Genomic DNA, 25,695 nt, shown 5'->3' with positions numbered 1-25,695 from the left:
CTAGGATCTATCTTATAGTGTATAGCAAGCCTTACTGCTTATATGGTCCAATAAGTATTTCAACCGCTTTCCATGTCCACATACTCATACTCAGCGATTTTCGTTTGTTTTATTTAATGCAATGTTGGATAGAAATATAACAAGTTTTATTTTAAAACAGTTGTAACACATGTTGTAAGCAACCCTAAAATTGAATATAAATTGTATTTATTATATACTCGTGTCCAAAATGATTGTCGCATAGCTATAACTGTCTTCTTGTAATATAATTTGATAATGATTTTGCAGGAAATTTTTAATACTGATACTATGTGTATAATCGGGAAAAGTATATTTGTGGCAAAGTTCATAGGAAAATTAGAATGAGTAAAACAAAATGTTCCTAAATGGACAAAAAAAAATTTATTTTCGTTTTGTTATTATTTACCGCTCTTTTGACATGAAATTTGCCACATACATGTCTTTGCCAATTATACACATACTAACATTATAAGAAATACCAGGCGAATTCGTTATCAAATTATATTCCTACAACAACATATTTATAGACATGCGACAATAATTTTGGACATGAATGTACATGTTCAAATTCCACTTTTACGGAACATTTGATTCAATATATCATTAAATATTTGATCATCTATAACTGGCTTTGGAGAAGCAATTGCACCAGTAGAGGCATGGACTTAGAATTTGTACAGCAACTCATCAAATGGAATTGAATTATGCCGATAAAAAAAACGCAGTGGTTCTTCGTAGTTTTGTCAATAAATAAATAAAATGTTGCGTGTGCTGACGCAAATTGATACGAAATGGTGCCTCCGATATCCTGGACATTTTCATTTACATAAGGCGTCATTGCTATTTCAATACTTCGTAAGTAGATCGGGATAGTCCATTGTGTTGGCATCTAGGTTATTGATAGAGATGTCAGAGAAGGAAATTGCCGAAATTCTCGTCTTCTATTGCGCACGGCAATAGAATTCCAGCGATGTTTTTGCCGTGTGACTTGGTGGCTTGTCTTGATGCGATTCAATCTGATTCACATCTTGGACGTACAATACCGGAATTTCATGCTGGTACATTTCAGCAGGATACGAGACTAATAGTATGCAACATTTATTTTGTCGTTTCGCTCCAACTTTCGGAGACGCAGTTTACCCATGTACGAGAAACCGGCAACAAACATGAACACTTTTGAGAACGGTTCTAGCTGTTCGCATCGGTGTGGTGGTCTCAGGACTCTGTTTCCGCATATTTCCATATAATAGAGAAACGAAAATTACGCACGTGACACATTTCTACGATGCGACACATTTCTCCATGATCTTAACGTCCGAATAGGCGATAATGAACCACTCCCAGAATTTCTTCAGTTTCGGTGGCATCAGACTACCTTCCACCACACTGCACTACTGTCTGACTAATAAGATACTGTTGCTTGCAACGTGGCAATCTCATGGCGAGGCTTGCTTATGCGCGGCACAGTTGTACATTGACTTCGGCTCAATATAAGTGATCAGCCTCTGTATCGTATACAGAATTTCTAATATTTGTTATAGCAGTGATTTTCAAACTGTGTGCTATTGCACCCTGGGGAACCACAACTGACTTACAGGGAAACCGAGAAGTAACAATAACGAATACATTCAAGACCTATATAAAAGTTTTTAGCAGTGATTAACTCATCAGTGCAGTGCAGTGGACCTACCTACTTGGTGATGGACTCCCCTTGTTCACAGGCTTCCGACTTACCTACGTTGTAATGACTTCCTCTTCTTCACACGGTTCCGACCTACCTACGTAGTACTGCCTACCCTTTCTTCACATACTTCCGACATACGTAAGTGGTATTAACCCCGTCTTCACATGCTTCCAACATACCTACGTAGTATTGACCTCCCTTGTTAACATGCTTCTGTCCTCTACGTAGTATTAACCTTCCTTCCTAAGGTGCTTCCGACTTACTTACGTGGAGGTGACCTCGCCCTTTTTATGTACTTCCGACCTATCTAAGTGATAGTGACCTCTCCTCTTCACATGCTTGTGATGTACCTATGTGATAATGACCTCTTCTTTACATGCTTCCAACCTACCTACGTACGTGGTAGTGATCTCCCCCTTCTTCACATGCTTCTGAATTGTCTGCACGATAGTGACCTCTTGTCTTCACATGCTTCCGATTTATCTGCATGATACTGACTTCTCCTTCATATACAAAGCTTCTAACTAACCTATGTGATAATGACCTCCCCTTCACATTCTTCCGAATTACCTGCACAATAGTGACCTCCCTTCTTCACATGTTTCCCATCTACTTACGAAGTATTGAAATAGCAGTGACGAAACGTAAGTGAAAATACCTGAGAATATCAGGGACACCACTTCGTATCGATTTGCGTCAGCATACGCAAAAAAATCTTTTAACGAAACTAAAGCATGTAGCAAGAACTAACTGCTTTTTTCTTACATCGGTAGAATTCAAGAATGAATTGTTGTGTTTTCGAACCCCTGAAGCAGCTCCTGTCCCATCGCTGAGTGCGTACCATCACCGCCTGTGGAGTTTCTGTAAAGAGGAGTGAGACGCAATACTCATGGTTTAGTTACAACGTAGCCTCCTGCAATAGAAACGCTTATGGCTGCCAATAGTCAGTAGAGGTGGTGAAAACACTGTATTTCGTATATAAGTACCACTTTCAACCCATATATATATGGGGGTTAAAGTGAATAGTTTCATAGCTAGGGCTATCCAAGAGCATGGAAAAGCTACATTGCAACACACATTATTTCGAATATGGAACATTAGGTGGCGTTCATATCAGCGTAAAGGAAGACACGATGGCCTCCAAAAATACATATTTTAGCTACGTGGATTCATGGAATGTGCATTTAAGGGATTCCCTACAGGGCATAACTCAAAGACTTACTCCCAAGAGAATTTTCAGATATGCTCTCAATTAAAGGTAAGCCCAAAGTAGGCCAAAAGTACGCTTTGAGAGTCAGACATGCACCAGCGCCAAGTCTGAAGTGTTAGTAAATGACATCCTTACGTTTTCCCGCTTTCCGAATAACGGGTGGTATGCATGGGCGGAGTTAGGAATTGTCTGCTGGGGGGAAGACCTTATGGTCGGTCTAGAACCTGTGGAATACTTCCTAGACGAGTGTGGAGTTAATATGAATAACTCATTTTTTTTGTCAAAACGTTGGGGGCAATTCCTCCATGCCCCCTATAGCTCCGCCCATGATGGAGTGATGTATTAGTTGACCCCATTGAAGATATCCAAGCAGAGTCGTGACAGTCTTGGCCATGCTTCAGTGAGTGGACTCCTAGGAATACTTCCAATAATGAAAAAGTAGCTGTAATCTTTGCATGAATACCCAAGATGACTGTTTTGAAGGTAACGGTAGAAATGAAGATTTACAGTGAATTTTCTTATGTATACAAGAAAATCCTTAGAAATTTCGGGTATCACCTCATACATCATTTCTAACCGACCGACTTCATCAGTAAAGTGCTGACAACTTCTTTATAAGTCGGTTGATTAACATGGGAGACGAACTCCTGAGATTACACGCCCATTCAGCTACTCTAGACAATGTAGTAGTTGCTAAAATCTTACAATCTCAACGAATTTCTCGCACTTGCCTTTGAGTATGGCACCGCTCGTCTTGCCTTTTTGGAGATCAGAACCCTGGAAAAGAGACAAAATGTTAATAAAAAATTTTGAAATTGTTTACGCGTATAATATTTTTTTTTCTATCAAACAAACAATATATATCTATAATACACTACTTATCCTACTGTATTCTAGTGTTGAGTCACCAAATGTTAATTGACCTAGGCATCGCTATTACTTTAAGCCTGGACACTGATTTTGAAGCTGTGTTATGTTTTAAAAAATTGAGTACAAAGCCTTTTAAAGATCTCTAAGCAGTAGGGCACGCAGAATATCATCAAGAGGGGACTTCAAGACTCCCAAGTTCATAATGTTTCAGATGTTTATATACATATTCAGTTTATGTTCCGCGATATGTTTACTTTTGCATAATGTCATGCTCAAAGGAGAGGGTTAAAATCCGGAATTCCCACTTGCGTACGCCACTGTTTTTGATCAGTGTGTTTCAATATAACAGCTCTGAGAAAAACTTCAAAGAAACAAGGTATTCTGTTAATCCTGTAGATACCACATAAAAGTTCATACATTTTCAAACATAAATACGTGTTCGTGGTTTTTCTTCATTGTTCGATAAAGAACTAGATCTACCACCCATGCTAATAGTATAAATGCCCATGGTTATATCGATTTCTAATCGCACTTTTTACACTAATTTGAGGACACGAGATTCAATGGAACTCTTTCAAAACATATCCATCCATAGCGCCATGAGAAAAATTATCTCGAAGTTGGAATGTTTAACAGCCACTTCTTCTTTCTCTCCTCAACCATAGGTTGGTGGGCAACATGGAAATTTAAGAACTTTTCTCTCCCTTAGGAGAGCTGTTTTATGCTTTGATAAGGTCTCTTCTTCGTAACTGTATCTAGACATTCTATCTTTGATCTTCCTCTTCCTGGGTTTCCTTCTGTCTTTCCCTCCATCTGCACGATGATCCAATCGGAGTGCCGAATAAGATGGCCAAGCATGCTGTTTCTTCTGTTTCCTATTATCTTCATTATCTGTCGTCTTTCATTAGCTTCCTTAAGTACGTCTTTATTTCTTTTTCTTTCGATCCATGATATGCGCAGCATTCTGCGCGAATACCACATTTCAAATGTTTCCATCTTCCTGGGTCGATTTTATGACCGTAAGTGAAGACTCTGACTCCGAGGCAGTGCATACTGAGGAAGAAGCTCATTATAGAAGTGATCCAACATTCAAGGCTTTTACATCAGAGCCCCACCTTTTAACTCAGGCAGACCGCAATTATCTCATTCGGGATTTACAACAAGGATTCTGTTTTCTTTAATGTACAACAAGGACGAAAACGGCAAAATAAGATGTTCCCTTTACTTTGTCAATCTATTGTTAAAATGAGCAATGGAAATGGACAATTTCCACATTTTACACAATTTAATGACACCCTCCTCCCTTCGTATGGAATCGATGACAACAAACTCCATATATGATATAACCTTTGTCCTTCCACTGACATCAACATTATAAGCTTATGCTAATCAGGGGCGTATCCAGGGGCGGCGATCGGGGCGGTCGCCCCCCAGAAGAGGAAACTTTTTTATTTTATATATATATAAATAATCCCAAAGTTTGGTGCCCTTAAAAGTAGCAGTATGACAACCCACCGCTCCCCCAGAAGTCGGTCCTGGATCCGCCCCTGATGCTAATAAACAGCTGAGCTATGCCGCTACAAACACAAGAATGTTTTAAGAAAATAGTCTATAGTCCATTTCGCGTGCAAACGTGAATAAACAAATGACTGTCACAAGAAAACCGTGCCTGATGGGGACATTCTGATTTCATTTTTATATTTAACTGGACAAGTAAATTTAGACTTAGTGGGCCTTATGCAGAGTCGTTTTGACGCGTGATTAGTGGCATACTAAAGAGTGCTACTAACATATGTTAAATACAGTAGTCAGGCCTTTAGTATGGCGCTAACCGTGCTCAAAATGACTCTGCATAAGGCGGAGTAACACTTGTTCTAGTGAAAGAAAAAAATATTTTTTTGTAGACCAGTGTTATCTGATGTTCAAAGTGGTCATTATATCTGATGTTCAAAGTGGTCAATAAACAAAAGCTAATATCTGCGCTGAAAGATATTGTATGTATTTTTTATACTATACACGATTTATGTAGTTACAGTGATTGCATACTCATAACTATTGTTAAATTTTCAGGCAATGTTAGGTAGTATTAATTTGAGAATTTAATATACAAGAATATTGGGTGTAGATTATCTAGAAGAGTTCATCAAATGAAAAATATATATATCAGACTTCCCTTGCTTTAATAAGACGTTTTGTACTATTATTAACCTGGCATAGTAACAAATAATTGCGTACAGATTGATAATATGCTCGCAAACTGACGTAATTACCCAGGAAATGATTACATGCTATTATATTAAAATACAATTATTTTATCATGAAATGCAGACGTAGTATTTCAGAAATTATTTCGTAAAGTAGGAGTTGCTTCTTTGCGTGCAGATGAATTTTACGAGGGCTTTCCTGTAAGTTACAAATGCGCGTCCTGAGATATGCCACATATACGAAAGTGAAAAAACCCACTAAAATTGAGAATATTATTTAACAGTGTCGGGAATGGAGCATAGAAAGAAGTCCAAACGAGAGTACCTCCGTAGAGAGCAGGCGAGTCATCGACGGAGGTTATAGTGCAACGAACATAAGAATAAGAATAATGCATAAATAAGAATAGTGCAACAAACCCTTGACATCGTATTCATTCATTTGGACTCAACTGTAGGCCTTGTAAGGATTTGATACTGGTAACTTTAAAGTTCTAAACATAAAATACTGCTTTCCTACATTATACAGGCATGTTCTGACAGTGGAAATTATTATCTCAGATAATCTTCTTTCATGCGCACACACTCATTTTAACAGTCAAATTACTATTTGTTTGACGGGCTATTCTTAACCAGTACCAAATATGGGATAGGTTCGTGAAGAAAGTCTGATGCAGATATGGACGGTATGTCCAGTAACTGAAAAAAAAATATTAAAGCTTCGTTTGGTTTGCTGGGTTTTCAGCTTTTTTTTTTTTTTTTTAAGTCTTTGATCCAATAACATAAATAACATTAGAAGACAGTCACTGCTTCATGATACACACAATTTTAGAAACAGTTTGATTTTTTCCTTTTTAGGGCGATTCTGTCGTCAGTACGCTATTTGAAGAATGAGATTTTTTTGAAAAGCTTAGTACAAGGAACAATTTTGTGCTAAGCAGCACTTTATTCTTTTAACGTAAGCTAACCTATCCCACATTTAACGTAAAAGTGACAAAATTCTTCGTGAAAATTCGATGAGCCTGCTACAAAATCAATTGACCTATTTTCTAAATGATTTAACATAATCTATAAAATTCCAAATGCCTGCAGAAAGTTGGGAAATCTATGCTAATATTATAGCTATTCATGCGCAGGTCTGAACTAAATTGGTAAGCAGTTTCGCTTTCATTTGCTATCATAGTTTCAGTCACTTGTTTTGGACTGCCACCTACCAAAAAGTATTAAAACATGATTCAATACATCTATGATCATGTAAAAGTTGTTTTAAGTTCAATCGAGACCCCTTATTCAAGTGTCTCGAACAATACTCCTATGTATGTGTAAATTTGAGGTATTGAATGGTATTCTTCTAACTTTCTTTGATTGTCTATAAAAAGCATAAGATGACCTGTAGCTGTAAAGACATACCGAAGAGACCTCGCGATCTAGGTCGAGGTGTAAGTCGCGGTCGCTCCCTTGATACTGCACAAACATATGGATTCAAATGGGTAAGCTCATGCCAAAGATGTACGCTACATCGCGACCTAGAGATCGAACGCGAGAGTGAATCAGTGGTCGCGATTATAAACAACAGAGTTTGTTTTTACATCGATGTTCAGCGGAACCATCGCTGTGGCTCGTGTTCTCATTGGTTATCCTTGAAGCGCTGCACAGAATAGTTTTCATTTGTTTAGAATTTCGTCTGCAGAGAATTGTGTGTGTCTATGTTGAAGAGATTTCGCTGCACTATTAAATTTGATTATGAAAAAAAATATTGGGGGCGCGGTGGCTCAGTGGTGATTTCGAGTGCTAGCCGTCCTACTGTGTGGTAGAGACCTGCACGGGCCGAATTGTTCGGCCCGAGCCCAATTCAGCCCGAATGTACGTAGGTCCGGCCCAGCCCGTGCCCGAAAAGTTTTGGAGATTTCCGGCCCGGCCCGATAAGTTTTTTAAATTCTTGGCCCAAGCCCGGCCCAGGCCCGATAAATTTTAGAAGTTTCCTTTTGTAACATTTTTCACAGGCACACTTCTTCAACGTTTGCCTTTATTCTAATTATCGTTTAACGAATGTCAATAATTATTAAAGAATTGCAATCAATCGGCCCCAGCCCGGCCCGACCTGAAGAGAAATCAGTGTCGGCCCGCCCAAGCCCGGCCCGGCCCAAAGAAATAATAGAGTCGGCCCGCCCAACCCCGGCACGTGCAGGTCTCTACTGTGTGGACGTCTGAAAAGTACTCTGCGAGTGTGTTTCTATATAGTGCTGTTTAGCGAGCTATTTGCTCGAGAACGTATCGTTCTCTGTTCGTGTTTCGTTCATCAGTGAATAATGAATACTATACGAAAAAACACTGTGAAATTGAGTTTGATAAGAGTTTACGCCATTTACGACCGACGCCGCTTGAGGTTCATACCTGGCTTCCCGAGAAATTAAAGCTCACCTTGGACCAAGTTGAAGCCATTCAATTGCACAACGAACATTATTGTCTTTATGTTAAGTTTATTGCCCCTAGTCCTTATGATAATTTTTTGCGTACAACACCTGAACAGCTGATTTTTACTCATTCCGATGGGACAGAAAGTATAGTCCATATTTCCAGCGAAGTGAAGATATCACATGAGTGTGGGTTTTACGGTTGTCCATTGAACTCAGTCCTTATGGATCTATTTCTAAAGTAAGCACTAAACAATGGTCTGATAAATTACATTTTCCAGTATCTAATGTTGTTCAAGTTGTGTATATGACCCTAAAAAAAGCATATTCAGTCTAAAGTGACATTTCAAGGTCATCGTGCTACAGTTATGTATCCTCGTCAGGCCCGTATTTGCTTCTATTGTTGCAGTAGTTCGCATGTTTATAGTCATTGTAATAAAAGTCAGTCTCTAATCTACCTGCCCGACATTCGTCTGGTACTTTACAGATGATTGTCGGATCGTCGGATCTTTACACCAAACTCCTCAATACTCAAGCTCTACTTTGTCTCGTCCCACCACTGCCTCGTCAGAAGCTGTGGATGTGTCCGAACTTTAACCAGATGTTCCTAACATACAAGATGTGCAACTTTTCCCCTCCCTAAGACCACCAGATTCACAAGCGTTATCCCCTGGTTTTACTAGTGCTATCATCCCACGTTGAGATATTCATACCAGTGTCACTGCTACGGAGAGTGCTTGCCTGCTGCTGTGCCTCCCCTCCCTCTTCTTCACCAAGTCAATCCTTCAATAGTGGTGATGTGTCTGCTAACTCAAGTGCTTTCCTTGACAACTCTATAAATGTATACACGACTCCAAAAGTGCATTACCACCTGCTATTCTCCTTTTCCTGCAATAGCAGGCAACCCAGAAAGCTCGGCGGTCAGGCTGGTTGCGAATTCGAAAGGCACTGGACCAAACCTCAATTTTGTAACAAATATAACAGTGGGGCAAAGTCCAAATAAGAGAATAAAACAAATTGTTAAGAATGAGAATTTTATTATCGTGACGGAGTTTGATGACATCAAAAGTTATAAAATGATCTTACTTAAGCAGTTCAAACAAAATGAATGGCAACAAATAGATACCAGAGGAAAGCATTTCTCTTTCCCCCAAAAAAATAATCACATAAAAAAGAAAAACGTTACATAATGTAAAGTTTTAATATAAAACCCAAACAAAAATTTAGAAAGTTGACACCCGAAAGGCAAGAACAACTGAAACGAAGTGAATAAAATAGTGCACAGATATTGGAAACATAAAATGAGGGAATACGGGTTTCGTATTTTCTTGGACAAAAAGCTGTTGGTTAGGCACGGACCTCTCCAAACATTTAATCACGAAATATCGAAAGTACCAGTAACGGTATGTCAGATGTGTGTCAAGGACAAGAAGAATTGCAACGAAATTTTACGTATGGACAATATACAAAAAATAAACGAATACGGGTTTTTTATTTTCCGCGGAAAAACGGTTTTACGGGGCAAAACCCCACATACAGTTTTGAAAGTTGACGCCCGAAATGCAAAACGAAGTGAACCGAAGCGAATGAAATTCTGCACAGATACTGTAGACGTAAATTGAGGGAATACGGGTTTCGAATTTTCCTGGAAAAAAGGGTTGGGTGGGGCACGGACCAATCCAAACATTTTATCATGAAGTATCAAAAGTGCTAGTAACAGTATGTAAGATGTATGTAAAAGACAGGAGGAATTGCAACATAACTTGGTGTATGGACAATGCGCAAAAAATAAACGAATAAGGGTTTTTATTTTTTCGGAAAAACGGATTTAGGGGTTAAAAACATCAACCCAAAATTTTGAATTTTGACGCCCGAAAGGAATGAAGAGGAGAACCAAAGTCAATGAAATTGTGCAAAGATATTGCAGACGTAAAATGAGGATACGGGTTTCGTATTTTTCTGGAAAAGACGTTTAGGTGGGGCACGGACCCCAGCAAACCTTTGATCACGAAATATTAAAAGTGGTAGTAGCACTATGTCAGATGTGTGTAAAGGACATGAAGAATTGCAAGGAAACATTGTGTATGGATAATACGCAAAAAAGGTATACGGTTTTCATTGTATTATCCGGAAAATAGGCTTTAGGCGCAAAAGAATGCACTCCAAAATATTGAAATTTGACGCCCGAAAAGTAAGAAGAAGTAAACCAAAATAAATGAAATTTTGAACAGATATTGTAGTTACAAAATGAGGGAATACGGGTTTCATATTTTCCTGGAAAAGACGATTAGGTGGGGCACGGACCCCAGCAAACCTTTGATCACGAAATATCAAAAGTGCGGGAACCTGTATGTCAGATTGTGTCAAGGACATGACGAAATGCAAGGAAACTATGCGTATCGACAATGTGAAAAAAATGAAGGTATACATTTTGTTTATTTTCTTCGGAAAAATGGTTTAAGGGCAAAGGAACCCACCCCAAAATTTTGAATGTTGACGGCCGAAAGGTAAGAAGAAGTGAACCAAAAAGAATGAAATTTGGCACATATATTGTAAATATAAAATGAGGGTATACGGGTCTCCTATTGTCTAGAGAAAACTGTTAGATGGAGCACGGACCCCTCCAAACCTTTGATCGCGGAATATCAAAAGTGCCAGTAACAGTATGTCAGATCTATTTAAAGGGCAGGAAGAATTGCAACGCTACTTTGTGTATGGACCATACGCTAAAAATAAACGAATACGGTATTTTTATTTTCTGCGGGAAAACAGTTTTAGGGGCAAAAGCCGCCATCAAAAATTTCGGAAATTGACGCCCGAAAAGCAAAAAGAAGTGAACTGAAGTTAAAGAAATTGTGCACAAATATTGTAGACATGAAATGAGGAAATATGGGTTTCATATTTTCCTGGAAAAAATGGTTGAACGGGCCACGGACAACTACAGACCTTTGATCACGAAATATCAAAAGAGCTATTAACAGTACGTCAGATGTGTTTAAAGGACAAGAAGAAATGCAACATAACTTGAAGTATGGACAATACCCAAAATATAAACGAATACGCGTTTTTTATGTTCTGCGGAAAAACGGTTTTAATGGGCAAAAGCACTCACCCATAATTTTGAAAGTTGACGCAAAGGAGGCCAGAAGAGGGGAACGGAAGTGAATGAAATTGTGCACAGATATTGCAGACGTAAACTGAGGATACGGGTCTCGTATTTTTCTGGATAAAACGGTTGGGTGGGGCACCGACCCCTCCGTACCTTTGATCACAAAAACTCAAAAGTGATAGTAACATTATGTCAGATGTGTGTAAAGGGCATGAAGAATTGCAAGGAAACTTTGTGTATGGATAGTACGCAAAAAATAAAGGAATACGGTTTGTTTTATTTTCTGCGAAAAATGAGTTTCATGGGCAAAAGAACGCCACCCAAAATTTTGAAACTTGACGCCCGAAAGGTAAGAAGTGAACGAAAATGAATGAAATTTTGTACAGGTATTGTAGGCACAAAATGAGGGAATACGGGTTTCATATTTTCCTGGAAAAGACGGTTAGGTGGGGCACGGATCCTTCCAAACCTTTGATCACGAAATATCAAAAGTGCTAGTAACTGTATGTCAGATGTGTGTAAAGGACATGACTAATTGCAAGGAAACTATGCAGATGGATAATGTGCAAAAAAAGAAGGTAAACATTTTGTTTATTTTCTTTCGAAAAATAGTTTAATGGCGCAAAAGAACCCAGCCCAAAATTTTGAAAGTTGACGCCCGAAAGGTAAGAAGAAGTGGACCGAAAAGAAAGAAATTTGGCGCAGATATTGTAAACATTAAATGAGGGTATACGGGCTTTGTATTGTCTGAAAAAAAGGTTAGATGGAGCACGGACCCCTCCAAACTTTTGATCACGAAATATCGAAAGTGCTAGTAACTGTATGTCAGATGTGTGTAAAGGACATGAAGAATTGCAACATTACTTGGTGTATGGACAATACGCAAAATATAAACGAATACGGGGTTTTTATGTTCTGCGGAAAAACGGTTTTAGTGGGCAAAAGCACCCACCCATAATTTTGAAAGTTGACGCAAAGGAGGCAAGAAGAGGGGAACCGAAATGAATGAAATTGTGCACAGATATTGTAGACACAAAATTAGGGAATACAGGTTTCATATTTTTGGGGAAAATGGTTGAATGGGGCACGGACCCCTACAAACCTTTGGTTACGGAATATCAAAAGAGCTAGTAACAGTATGTCAGATGAGTGTAAAGGATACGAAGAATTCCAACTAAGCTTTGTGTATGGACAATATGCAAAAAATAAACGAATACTGTTTTTTTTCTGCGAAGAAAGTTTTAGGGTGCAAAAGTTCCCACCTAAAGTTTTGAAAGTTAACGCCCGATAGGGAAAAACAAGTGAACTGAAATGAATGAAATTGTACAGAGATATTCTAGACATAAAATGAGGTAATACGGGTTTCATATTTTCCTGGAAAAAGGGGTTGAGTGAGACACAGAACACTAGAAACATTTGATCACTAAATATCAAAAGTGGTAGTAACAGTATGTCAGATGTTTGTAAAAGAAATGAGGAATGCAACGTAACTTTGTGTATGAATACGTCAAAAATAAATGAATACGTTTTTTTATTTTCGGGGGAAAACGGGTTTTGGGGGACAAGAGTCCCCGTCAGACATTTTGGAATTTGACCCAAGAAGGCAAGAAGTGGACCGAAGTGAATGAAATGTGCACAAATATTGTAGAGGTAAGATGATGGAATACATGTTTCGTATTTTCCTGAAAGCAAAAAAACTCTTGAGTAGACCGTTCCTTGAGTGGCGGGAGGAGTGAACCGAAGCGAATGAAATTGTATATAGATATTGGATATGTAAAATAGGGCCTCTCGTGTTTCACAAGTGTCGTGTCTTTATCCGATTTTTTCAAATTTGTCGTATCAATTACAAGCACAAACAGTATAGCGTATTTTATAGTATTTCAGGAGGAACTTTTAACCCTTACAATGTTTTTGCGCATAAAAAACGTGTCAATTTATTTCCAGTTTGCTGTTGACTGCCAAATTTGAAGCAAAACGGATAGGGACAGTTGAGAAAGACAAAAGGCCTTATTTTACATTGGGTCTATATAATATCTACACACAATTTCATTTGCTTCGGTCCGCTCCTTCCTGCACTATTACCGTAATATTTACTTTTTTTTTCGGATGGGGCCTAGGCCCCAGCACTGTTTTTCCACAAATATTAAAACACGTTTCATTTATTGTTTTGCAAATTGTCCCTATACGAAGTTTCGTTGCAATTCTCCAGTCTTTTCGAGCTTCTGGCGTATGCTTATTTGCACTTTCGATATTTTATAATCAACGATTTACAAGGTTCGTACCTCACTCGTACCTCACCTTTTTTTTTTTTTTTTTTTTTTAGGAAAATACGAAACCCAATTATCTCATTTTACGTCTACAATATCTGTGCACAATGTCACTCAATTCGGTGCACTTTTTCTTGCCTTTTGGGCCTCAAATTTCAAAATTTTTGGTGGGGACTTTTCCCCCCTAAAACCGTTTCTCCGCAGAAAATGAAAAAACCATAGTCGTTTATTTTTAGCGTATTGTTCCTACACAATGTGTAGTTTCAATTCTTCTTGTCCTTCAAGCACTTCTGACATACTATTATTAGCACTTTGATATTTCTCGATCAAAGTTTTGGAGGGGTCTGAGTCCCATCTAAACTGCATTCTTTTTTGTCAGGAAAAAAGGAAACACGTTTTCTCTCATTTTATGTCATCAATGTCTGTGCATAATTGCATTCACTTCGGTTCACTTAGTCTGGCCTTTAGGGCCTGAACTTTCAAAATTTTGGGTGGGGCTTTTGCCCCCTAACACCGTATATCCGCAGAAAATAAAGAAATGTATTCGTCTATTTTAGCGTATTGTCCCTACACAATGTGTCGTTTCAGTTTTTCGTGTCCTTCAAACACTTCTGACATACTGTTATTAGCACTTTTGACATTTCACCATCAGTTTTGGAGGGGTCTGTGTCCCACCTAAACGGTTTTCTTTTTTTCAGGATAATGAGAAACCTGTATTCCCACCAGTGGCGACGAAGAAAAATTCGCCTGTAGAGGGATAAAGGGCTGAGGTCTTTTTAATTTAGCCAATCAGAGCTCCGTTAATCGTGTATATTCGACGATAACAGCTTCGGATCAGATAAAATACACTCGGCATGCAATTATTACAAAATGACGCGTGTCTGCTTACTTTATTTCATAGTTCTCCCATATTAATTTTCTAATGATCGGCGACAGTTTTCACTTACGAGGACTGAATACTGCCGGAATTTTTGAAATGATCCCCATTGATTTAAATGGGAAACTATTCCTCTTTTTGAGCCGAGACGAGACGGAATTTCAAGATTATGATTATATTGATCCCTTCTGTGTAATTATTAGGTTGTCTGTATCTTAGTGAAAATTAATTTATTTGGTACGCAAATTTCTAAATTCAAAGTTCAGTACCTGTGTGGAAAAGAAATCATGCTACGAATAAGTAATAAAAGGTCGTTAGTTTTTATCAACGAAGAGAAAGAAGGGGATTGAACTTAAAATCTTGGAGAGAAGAACACAATATTGTAAGCGAAGTTCAACGTAAAATATACAATATAATTTTTGTCGTTATAAAGAAACCTTGAATATAGGTTGGTAGAATCACTGAAAAGTTTCAGCTCGTATTTGTTTCAGGCGGGCTCGCATGTGGCGTTGCCAATTCTTCTGTATGTGTTCTGAGTGCGGCACAGACACTATTAGATCAGCTGAGGGGAAAAAAGAGAAAAACAGCTCGCACAATCAGCGAGTTATTATTTTCACTATATTTACGTTTTAGTTTCTTACTATATTATTGTTTATAATTAAGCCATGACCTTCTGTGCAGATTACAGTCATCTCCAATAATCAGTACCAAGTCTAGGGGAAAGGGGCGAACGCTCCGAGCGGCAGTTTAGGGGACGACAAGCTGCAAAAGTAAAAAGTAAAAGCTCCTAAAAAAATACAATCACCTATTGAATTCAATTTGGCCTAAACGTCTTTCAAAAATCAATACCAGTATGCTCATACATTTGTAATGTTAATACATACAACCTACCTTCCTCTCCAATTCAAAATACAAAGGCAGGTGTCCATTAAAAATTTTTAAAAAAAATGGACCACATGATGCGAGACCATGGTGGCCGTCACGTCTACTAGTCGTGTTGTGTAGCTAAAAAAAAAGATGACTCTTCTTTTTACTACCCTGATCTGGCCCTTCAAACTTTTTTTCTTCTATCGAAGCCAGGACTGCCTATATGGGAAAAGTCTCAATGTTGAGGATTGCTAGTGGTAAAAGAAATGCATCCGCCGTTCTGTTGGAAAGGGTTGCGGAGCTGGTGAAAAGTGCCGTAAAATTTTACGTTGTCCCAATGGGAAATTATCTAGATTCGACACTACCAATCTATATATATAATAAATAACTATGTTTGTGAGTAAATCTCCTGAACCGCCCAACCGATTTCAATCAAATTTTTAACATGGATGAGTTTCAAGGCTGGGCTGGCTTTAGGCTATTCACTTTGTTAAGAGCTGAGGGGAGGTGGTGTAAAAAATAAATAAAACTTTATAACTCCTGATCCACTCGACCGATCTTGATCAAATTTTAACATAGATGAGGTTCAAGCCTGGGGCCGTTTTTATGATTTAAATTTGACGGAGCACCGTGAGGGAGGAGAAGGAGGGGGAGATATATAAAAATCAATTTATATAAGACTGAAAGTGGCTATTTTTGCAACTTAATAAATCTTGAACTATCTGACCGATCTCAATCAAATTTTCAAGATATATGAGGTTTAAATCTAGAAACAGTTTTGTAATTTCACTTTAACGGTACATTCTAGGGGAGGCGGACGTGTAAATAAAAACTAATAAAAAATAATAACTTTTGAACCACCCAACCAATCTCGATCAAATTTTCAACATGTATGAGGGTCGGGCTTTGGGTGTTTTTATCGCTTCACTTTGACGAGCCAACGTAGGAGAGGGGGAGGGGAAATATATGTAAAAATTAAAATAAAAATGACTACCATTGTGACTTCTTCACTCTTGAACCACCTGACCAATGTCAGTCAAATTTCCAACATACATGAGTTTAGGGACAGGGATTGCTTTAGGCTATTCACTTTGACGATGCAAAGTAGGGGAGGGGAGGGGGAGAAAATTTTTAAAATGATCAAAAATTACCGATATTAGTATTGAATTCATAGGTTTCGGGGTCGAGAGAGAAACAGTGACACTTTTGATGCTGTTTCAATACAAGTTCAGCTCTGATGGTTGAGGAACGGGAAGGTACAAAGTAGGGGAGGGGATACACATTTAAAAATGATCGGAAATGACTAATATTAGTGTCGAATGCATAGTTTTAGGAATAGCTGAGATTAACAGTGACAATTCTGATGCCGTGTGCCGCAGGACGGAGCAGGGGTTGGGGAGCTATATAATAATAATAATAATAATAATAATAATCGAAAATGACCAATATTGGTGTCTCATCCATTATTTTCGGGATCGTTCTGATGAACTGTGACATTTTCGATTCGGTTTAAATGCACAATCAGCTTCGCCACTTGCGGGAAGGGGAGAAAGAGTTATATATAAATGGTCGATAATGGTCACTATCAATGTCGAATTTATAGTTTTCTGGGTCGCTTATATGAACAGTGGTACTTTCGATCCCGTTTCAATTCAAATTCAATCACACAAGTTGGGGAAGGTGGAGAAAGAGATCTTGAAAAATGATCGAAAATGACCAATATTAGTGCTGAACCCACATTTTTGTGGGGTCTCTGAGATGAACAGTGACATTTTCGATGCCTAGGCCCGCAACATGAGGAGGGGGAAATATACATATAAATGACCGAAAATGACTAATATTAATGTCGAATCCATGATTTTTGGAATCTTCGAAATAATCAATTATCTTTCCAATGCTGTTTCAATCGATACCATTGAAAACAAAAACAGCGTATTTCACGGAATACTGAATAGTGCATTTTAATTTTAATTTCAACCCAGCGAAGCGGGTAATATATGCTAGTAATATTAATAAAGCTCGGGTACTGTCCTTTCTCTATTTCAATACCAGCTACAAATCTCTTTCCTATAATACCTGTTACTGCAGCTATCAGTATATTTTTGTTTTCCGCTTTTATACAACACCAAGGTTATAAAGGATGGTCTATTTAATGTGAGTTCGGAGCTTGAATCTGATAGGCCGTTTCCAACCATACTATCACGCCTCCAGGAAAACTGGATTACAGGGCAGAGCCTAAAGCATGAAATTTATATTTCTTTTGCTAAAAAAAAACTTTAGTTTGCATACTAGTCACAGCACATGTTTAGAGTTTTATTCAACGAATCCTAATGGCTGACTACTTTAATGCTCATATTTCATTCTCATGTAAAAATTTAGGGTGAGCCAGGCCCCCTAGACTCCCGTGGATACTGGCCTGTGTGACCCCCACCCTCGAACGCAGTTTTCTGGGAGAAAGCCTCTATTCTTCCTTTTGTCTGTCTAGGTGGATACTGTTGATGATTTTGTGAGGTTTTCCAGAGACAAAATTCTTCTCGGAGTTATATCTCCTATTGTGCTCAATAAGAGTTGAGTTGATTTTATCGTTCCTTTGAGCAGCGAGGCTATATGAGACGGGACCTACTGATTAATCGTGAAATCCGAACCACATGAGCTCTCGCCTTGAATCAAACCCGGGTCTCTCACGTCAAAGGCGCGCACGCTAATCACTTACATACGAAGAAGCTCGGTGCTCATATTAGTAAAGAAGAAAGCACATTATGAGAATTTCAGTGCTGACAACTAAGTACGACTACTGTTAAATGAATATTTTTCATCTTGAATATTTTGCGATAATTTTCAATCATATTTGATAATGTCATTTTTTAAAAAATAGCATTCTCTTTTCTGTAACTCACTACAGTATACAAGTTAAATTTCAGACAGTGTGCAAAAGAGGAGAAGTAAGTGACTACAACGCACGATGGACTTTCTTGTAAACCGATGAACAAAACCTTTCTTGTAAAATTCAGCGTTGCAAAGAACCTGTGTGATTGACTGATAGCTACACATAAATTGACAAAATAAAAGTCTTAAATTTAGTACTGAAACTGCCTCAGGCTAAAAGCAAGCTGCCTGCAGGCGTTGTTTTGTGCCTTGTAACGTTGTGTTAAAGAAAAAACACACACACAGACACAAGGTCAGTTGTGTTGCTTAGTTCTTTGAAAACAACTGAAGGCTAGTTTTCTGTTATACAAATTATATTTCCCAATTTGTTGTTTCAAACCTCTTTATTCCTTATAAAAAAAACAATATATCCAGATTCACACAGGAACTGTACTAGAAAGTTGAAAAAATATATTTATCATTCAGATCCTTTATTATTATTATTATTATTATTATTATTATTATTATTATTATTATTATTATTATTATTATTATTAACACATAATACTTCTGGTTCGTCCTCACAGCAATCAATACTTAGCAGCAGGGGTAAAAGTGGGTGGAACGCAGGGGAACCCGGCCCCCACCTCCAAATAATGTGTACGGCGTCCCACCAGTTCCAAAGAAATTACCATGGGCAAAGATAGGCATGGGGGACGTCGTGACGCCATGCCACTACCTACCGTCCTCCTACCTTTTCAGATGATTCCATCCCATCTCGCCTAATCCTACCTCGCCTAACGATTTATCAGCCACTTATATTTCTAAGATAATAATGTTCGCCATTTTAGGCGAGATGGGTATTCCCATCTTGCCTAATCCCATCTCGCCCAATATGGCGGTAGGATGCAAGGAAGGTATTTCTGTACTAAAGAGGGGATTCCACTACTAGCATTTTAACAGATACATATAAATTTCTACTTTGAAGTGCTTGGAAAAACAATGTATGTATGTATGAATGTATGTATGTATGTATGTATGTATGTATGTATGTGTGTGTGTGTGTGTGTGTGTATGTGTGTGTGTCACACAACTCTGTAACACTTTTCGTGAAAAATGCAGAACTACGAAAACATGACGTATGCCTTGTCGCTGCAGACGAGTTTCTCCACTTAAGCCTACGAGTAACGAAATCACCTACAGCCAAACAGCTGCAATTGATTAATTAGTCATGGTTCATCGTGGTCAGAATGTTCGCGAGCAGCTTACTGCTCTTGTTGAATATGGTGGTAGTGTGAGACAAGCTAGCGAACGTCTTGGTGTTCCCTGTTCTACAGCATATACTTGGTGGAAGAAATACTCAAAGGTAACGTGTCTACGAATGGGGCGTGTTACTATTCACTGCTGGGGATGGCTGTGGAAGGATACAATTGATGAATTACACCCAGTGTTGGGCAAAATCAATTGAAATCAATTGCAATTGATCAATCAATTGAAAGTAATTGCTCTGAAAATCAATTGCAATTGATTTCAATTGCAATTGATTTCAATTTGTAATTGACAATTAATTTAAATTGCAATTGAATTCAATCATAAAATTTGCAATTAAATTTTCGTCAATTGTTAATTGTTAATTGGTCACCAGGCAATTGAAACTTTTAATTGTCAATTGTCAATTGCAAAGGGTGCAATTGAAACATTCAATTGTTAATTGCAATTGACAATTGAAACTTGTAATTGTTAATTGTAATTGTTAATTGCAATTGAAATCAGCAATTAAAACTGAAGATAAGAAGATGTGTGTATATTGTATTGTCCACTTGTTACTGTTTTACATATTTCAAATAAGGTACTTATAAGAAATGCTGGATACCTACCATCCCTTCCCCCCCCCGGGAAGAAAGTCGTGAAACTAAGTATTGTTTAAATATATTATGTTTATGGTTCTATCCCCTTCGAAAGAACTCTATATGCCCGTCATGCATACAATAGGAATGAGCACGAGCCAGTTCGAGCGAGTTTTCTTTAAAACTCGACTCGACTCGAAGCAGACATATTTGAGTTCGACTCGAGATCTCGGCTCGAAAAATTTCCCCAACTCGACTCGAATTCGGATCGAGTTTCCAGTCGAGTCGAGCCAATTCGAGCTAAATCCTTTGTGTAATTCCAAGTACTACTATCTTCAAGTATCCTACATAGACAATATAATTATCAATGATACTACTACTACTACTATAACTAATTATTATTATAACACCGTGTACCTGTATAAACATGGAACATAGGCGGTTTGTATCGGAATACTAAAAATTAGTTGACTGTCGATCTCGGTAGTCAAGAAATCTTCAGGAGGCAAGGACATCGCTCACGAGGTTCTTGGTTTGAGTTCAGGAGGAGCAAGTATTCGGGCTCGAGCCAAAAATTGTTAGAAGTTATGGGATTCCAGCCAAACATGTTTAAAACTGCTCGACCCGGGTTTAGGGTTATGAACGACTCAAGCGGCTCGCTCACAGCTCATTCACTTATCGAGCCGAACCGAGAAGTGAGCCGAGCCAACAGCTCATCCAACCGAGCCAGTTCGAGCCAATGGCTCACACGAGCCGAACCGAACCGAGGTGATTGCTTACCCCAACCGAGCCGGTTCGAGCCATTGGCTCAGTCTAGCTATGACTCGAACCCAGCCTATGGACTCGTTTCAACGGAGCTGGTTCGAGCCATTGGCTTCAATCGAACCGAGTCGATAAGTCGTCTTTACCGAGCCGGTTCAAGCCATTGGCTCAATTGAGCCCAGTCGATGGGTAATCCCAACCAAGCCAGCTCAAGCTGTACGCTCAGTTGAACCGAGCCGGGCCGGTTGACATCACTATTCCGGTTGGGCTTCTACTTTCGCTAAAAAAAATGGACCATGCAGTTCTCAGCCTTGATGGTAAGATCTACAAAAAATGTTATGAAATCATTAGTTTTACGTCCCACGCTTATGCCGGTTAGGCTAAAGGAGACGGTGATGATGGGAAATGAATAAAATGAAGAAAGTGGGAGGAAACGTGAGAACCCCGAGAAAATCCACGAGCACGGTGTTTGTCCACCACAAAGTCCAAACTGCGCGAGCTGGGATCGAACCAGGGACCTCAAGCACCGGAGGTGAACGCTCTACCACTGACCCACCGCGCCCCCTGGTAAGAACTACAGTATATAATTATATTGGTGCTCACGGCGCCATTAACTTGTTCCACGACCAACGAATTTCGAGGTACTTTGTTTTGCATCTTTTGTGCGTGTTTTGTGTCGCTTTGTGCGCCTATTCCCACATTTTGTGCATCACCGGAAGTGGGTCAAAATGGGCCTATAAATATGGCGGAACAAATTATTGCTCTTCCGCCACCAATGAATTTCGAGGTCGTTTCTTTCACATCGTTTTGTGCCGTTTTGTGCGTCATGGGAAGTGGGTCAAAATGGGCTTCCAAGATGGGACGAAAATGACCAAGAGTTCCGCTACTATCGAATTTCGAGGTCGTTAATTTCACATCGCGTACCCTTTTGTGCGCCTATTTCGACGTTTTGTGCGTCACTGGAAGACGGTCAAAATGGGCCTCGAAGGTGGGACGAAAATGACCCACTGCTCGCCACTACCGAATTTCAAGGTCCTTCCTTTTGCATCGATTACTGAATTTTCGTGCTGTTTCGTGCCCCCATTTTCACGTTTTGTGCGTCACCAGAAGTGGGTCAAAATGGGCTTCCAAGATGGGACGAAAATGACCCACTGTTCCGCCAATATCGAATTTCGAGGTCGTTAATTTCAGATCGCGTACCCTTTTGTGTGTGTATTTCGACGTTTTGTGCGTCACTGGAAGACGGTCAAAATGGGCCTCGAATGTGGGACGAAAATGACCCACAGCTCCGCCACTACCGAATTTCGTAGTCTTTCCTTTCGCATCGACTAGTGAATGTTTCGTGCCGTTTCGTACCCTTATTTCCACGTTTTGCGCATCACCAGAAGTGTGTCAAAATGGGCCTCCAAAGTGTGACCAAAATGACCCATTGTTCCGACACTATCGAATTTCTAGGTCGTTTCTTTCGCATCGTTTAGTGCCTATTTTTTAAAAAAAAGTTTTTTGTACCTACTTCCTCGTCTTGTGCGCCACCAGAAGTGAGTTAAACAGGCCTTTAAAGTGGGAGTTAAATTGCTCACTGTTCCGTCACTATCGAATTTCGGGGTCGGTTCTTTCGCATCATTTAGTGCCTGTTTTGTACGTTTTGTGCGTCACCAGAAGTGTGTCAAAATGGGCTTCCAAAGTGTGACGAAAATGACTCACTCCTCCGCCACTACCGAATTTCGAGGTCCTTCCTTTCGCATTGACTAGTGCCTGTTTTGTTACGTTTTGTGCCCATATTTCTGTTTTGCGCATCACCAGAAGTGTGTCAAAATGGGCCTCGAAAGTGTGACCAAAATGACCCATTGTTCCGACACTACCGAATTTCTAGGTCGTTTCTTTCGCATCGTTTAGTGCCTATTTTTTTAAAAAAAGTTTTCTGTACCTACTTCCTCGTCTTGTGCGCCACCAGAAGTGAGTTAAACAGGCCTTTAAAGTGGGAGTTAAATGGCTCACTGTTCCGCCACTATCAAATTTCGGGGTCGGTTCTTTCGCATCGTTTAGTGCCTGTTTTGTACGTTTTGTGCGTCACCAGAAGTGTGTCAAAATGGGCTTCCAAAGTGTGACGAAAATGACTCACTCCTCCGCCACTACCGAATTTCGAGGTCCTTCCTTTCGCATTGACTAGTGCCTGTTTTGTTACGTTTTGTGCCCATATTTCTACGATTTGTTCGTCACCAGAGGTGTGTCAAGATGAGCCTCCAAGGTGTGATGAAAATGACCCACTGTTCCGACACTATCGAATTTCTAGATCGTTACTTTCGCATCGTTTAGTGCCTTTTTATTTTAAGTTTTCTGCACCTATTTCTCGTCTTGTGCATCACCCGAGGTGAGTTAAACGGGGCTTTAAAGTGGGAGTTAAATGGCTCACTGTTCCGCCACTATCGAGTTTCGGGGTTGGTTCTTTCGCATCGTTTAGTGTGTATTTTGTACCGTTCTGTTCGCCTACTTCCACGTTTTGAGCATCACCAGAAATGCGTCAAAATGGTCTATCAATGTGTGAGGAAATAGAGCCATTGTTCCGCCACTATCGAATTTGGAGGTCGTTTCTTTCGCATCGTATAGTGCCTGCTTTGTACTGTTTTGTGCTCCTATTTCCACTTTAGTGCGACAACGAAAATGGGTCAAAATGGCCTACAAGTATAGCGGAATAACTTAATGCTGTTCCGTCACCATCGAATGTCGAGGTCATTTCCTTCACATTTTTAATGCATGATTTGTGTCGCTTTGTGCATCAGTGGGAGAGGGTCAAAATGGACATTGAAAGTGGAATGAATATGTCTTTTTCTGCCATATTTGTAGGTCGTCTTTGACCCACTTTCGTTGGCCTACAAAACGTGAAAATATGCACAGAAACGGTAAAAACATGCACTAAACAATGCGAAAAAGCGACCTTGAAATTCGATACTGGTGGGAGAGAGGATCATTTTTCTCCCACATTGAATGCCCATTTTGACCCCCTACCATTGATTCACAAAACGTGGAAATAGGCTTACAAAACGTTAGAAAACACGCACAAGATGATGTGAAGGAAACGACCTCGAAATCGTTCCTGACGGAACAGCATTAACTTGTTCCGCCATATTTGTAGGATAACATTAACCCATTTCCGGTGACGCAGAAAACGAGGAAATAGGCGCATAAAACAACACAAAAAATTTACATGTAATTAAGCTAAATTTCCATTTAAGTTTGTAAGCTTAATTATATGGAAAATTTTATACATTTTTCCTTTACGTTGGTCTACTTTACGTTGATTTGGGACTTTTAAATTTTATTCAGTTTTCCACTGAAAAGTATATATAATTCAACAAGAAAATAATTATTAATTATAATTATTATCTATATAATTGAATTCATTGTAATTTGTTCCATAACAAACACTTTACCATTTCGTACTAGCTGTTATGCCCGTTCTTCGCACGGATCAGATAAAATATCAATGTAAACAAACTGAACAACGGGAGAACAATTAAGAAACATTTCTAAAATTGGATATATTTTGTGTGAATATATATCCAACAACGTACATGTGTTTTCATTGGGAAGGCCGATGGGGGCTGAATTCGAACGTAAACACTATCGGAGGTGTCACTATACGTCTGAGCAACCTCAATAAATATGGATTCGACACAAATTCTACTACCTTTACATGTCCCGGTGAACCCCCCTCAGACCCCCTTGGTTCGTATTGTGAAAAAATCTCCTCTGGCCCCCACCAACCCCCAACCAATACCGCAAAAACTATGAATGTGAAACTAACATCTGCCATTTTCTACTACTTTTTACATATGCTGGTAAAAGTCCCTATAATCCTCTGGTTCCAATTTTGAAAAAACAATGCCTCTGGCCCACAGCCGATGGGGGCTGTATTTGGAAGTCAACGCCTGTGGAAGTATCACCATTCATCTCAGCGACAGCGAAAACTATGGATTTGACACTAATATCGGTCACTTTCCATTATTTTTACATGTCTCGCAATTCCCCACCCCGCTGACTCCCGACCCGCATACAGTGGTGGCTAAACTTGAAAATCATCGCTAATGAATGTGTCACCGTTGATCTCAGCCACCGCGAAAACTACGGATTTGACATCGGTCATTGTGGATTATTTTTACATGTCTCGTGATGCCCCCCTTTATAATGCCCCCCTTTCTTAGCTGATGGGGGCTGAATATGAAAGTAAACGCGGTCTTGAGTTTCACCATTGAGCTCAGCTATCCCGAAAACTATGGATTTGACATTAATATCGGTCATTTTCGATTATTTTTACATGTCTCGGAATTCCCCCCTTTGGTGACCGAAGGCCCGCATACAACGGTGGATGAATTTGAAAGTCATCGCTAATGGTAGTGTCGCCATTGATATCAGCAACCGCGAAAACTATGGATTTGACACTAATATCGGTCATTTTGGATTACTTTTACGTTTCGGTATCCCTCCCTCCCTCCCCCCCACGTTGACCCACGGCCCGCAGCCGAATACGGTGAATTTGGAAGTTAATGCGATCGGAGTTTCACCATTGATCTCAGCGACCGCGAAAACTATGAAATCAACACTGGTATCATTCTACTTTTACATGTCCCGGTAAACGCCCCCCTGAGACCCCCTGGTTCGAATTTTGTTGAAAACGCTTTGCCTTGGTGTGGGACCTGGACC

At 39.4% G+C, this 25,695-nt stretch overlaps 1 protein-coding gene across 1 annotated transcript in view; it reads right to left on the bottom strand.

The window, feature by feature from the left end:
- LOC145671917 (protein D2-like) overlaps positions 1-25,695 on the bottom strand; it is a 62,042-nt gene that overhangs the window by 9,774 nt on the left and 26,573 nt on the right. Inside the window, exon 3 of the mRNA XM_081741125.1 lies at positions 3,647-3,692. Within this exon, the coding sequence (XP_081597251.1) occupies positions 3,647-3,692 (46 nt within the window). The remainder of the gene's footprint in view (positions 1-3,646; positions 3,693-25,695) is intronic.

The sequence above is a fragment of the Thermobia domestica genome, chromosome 15, assembly GCF_964235325.1.
Source record: "Thermobia domestica chromosome 15, izTheDome1.hap1.1, whole genome shotgun sequence".
Lineage (NCBI taxonomy): Eukaryota > Metazoa > Arthropoda > Insecta > Zygentoma > Lepismatidae > Thermobia > Thermobia domestica.
This window is presented reverse-complemented; position numbering and strand designations above follow the sequence as displayed.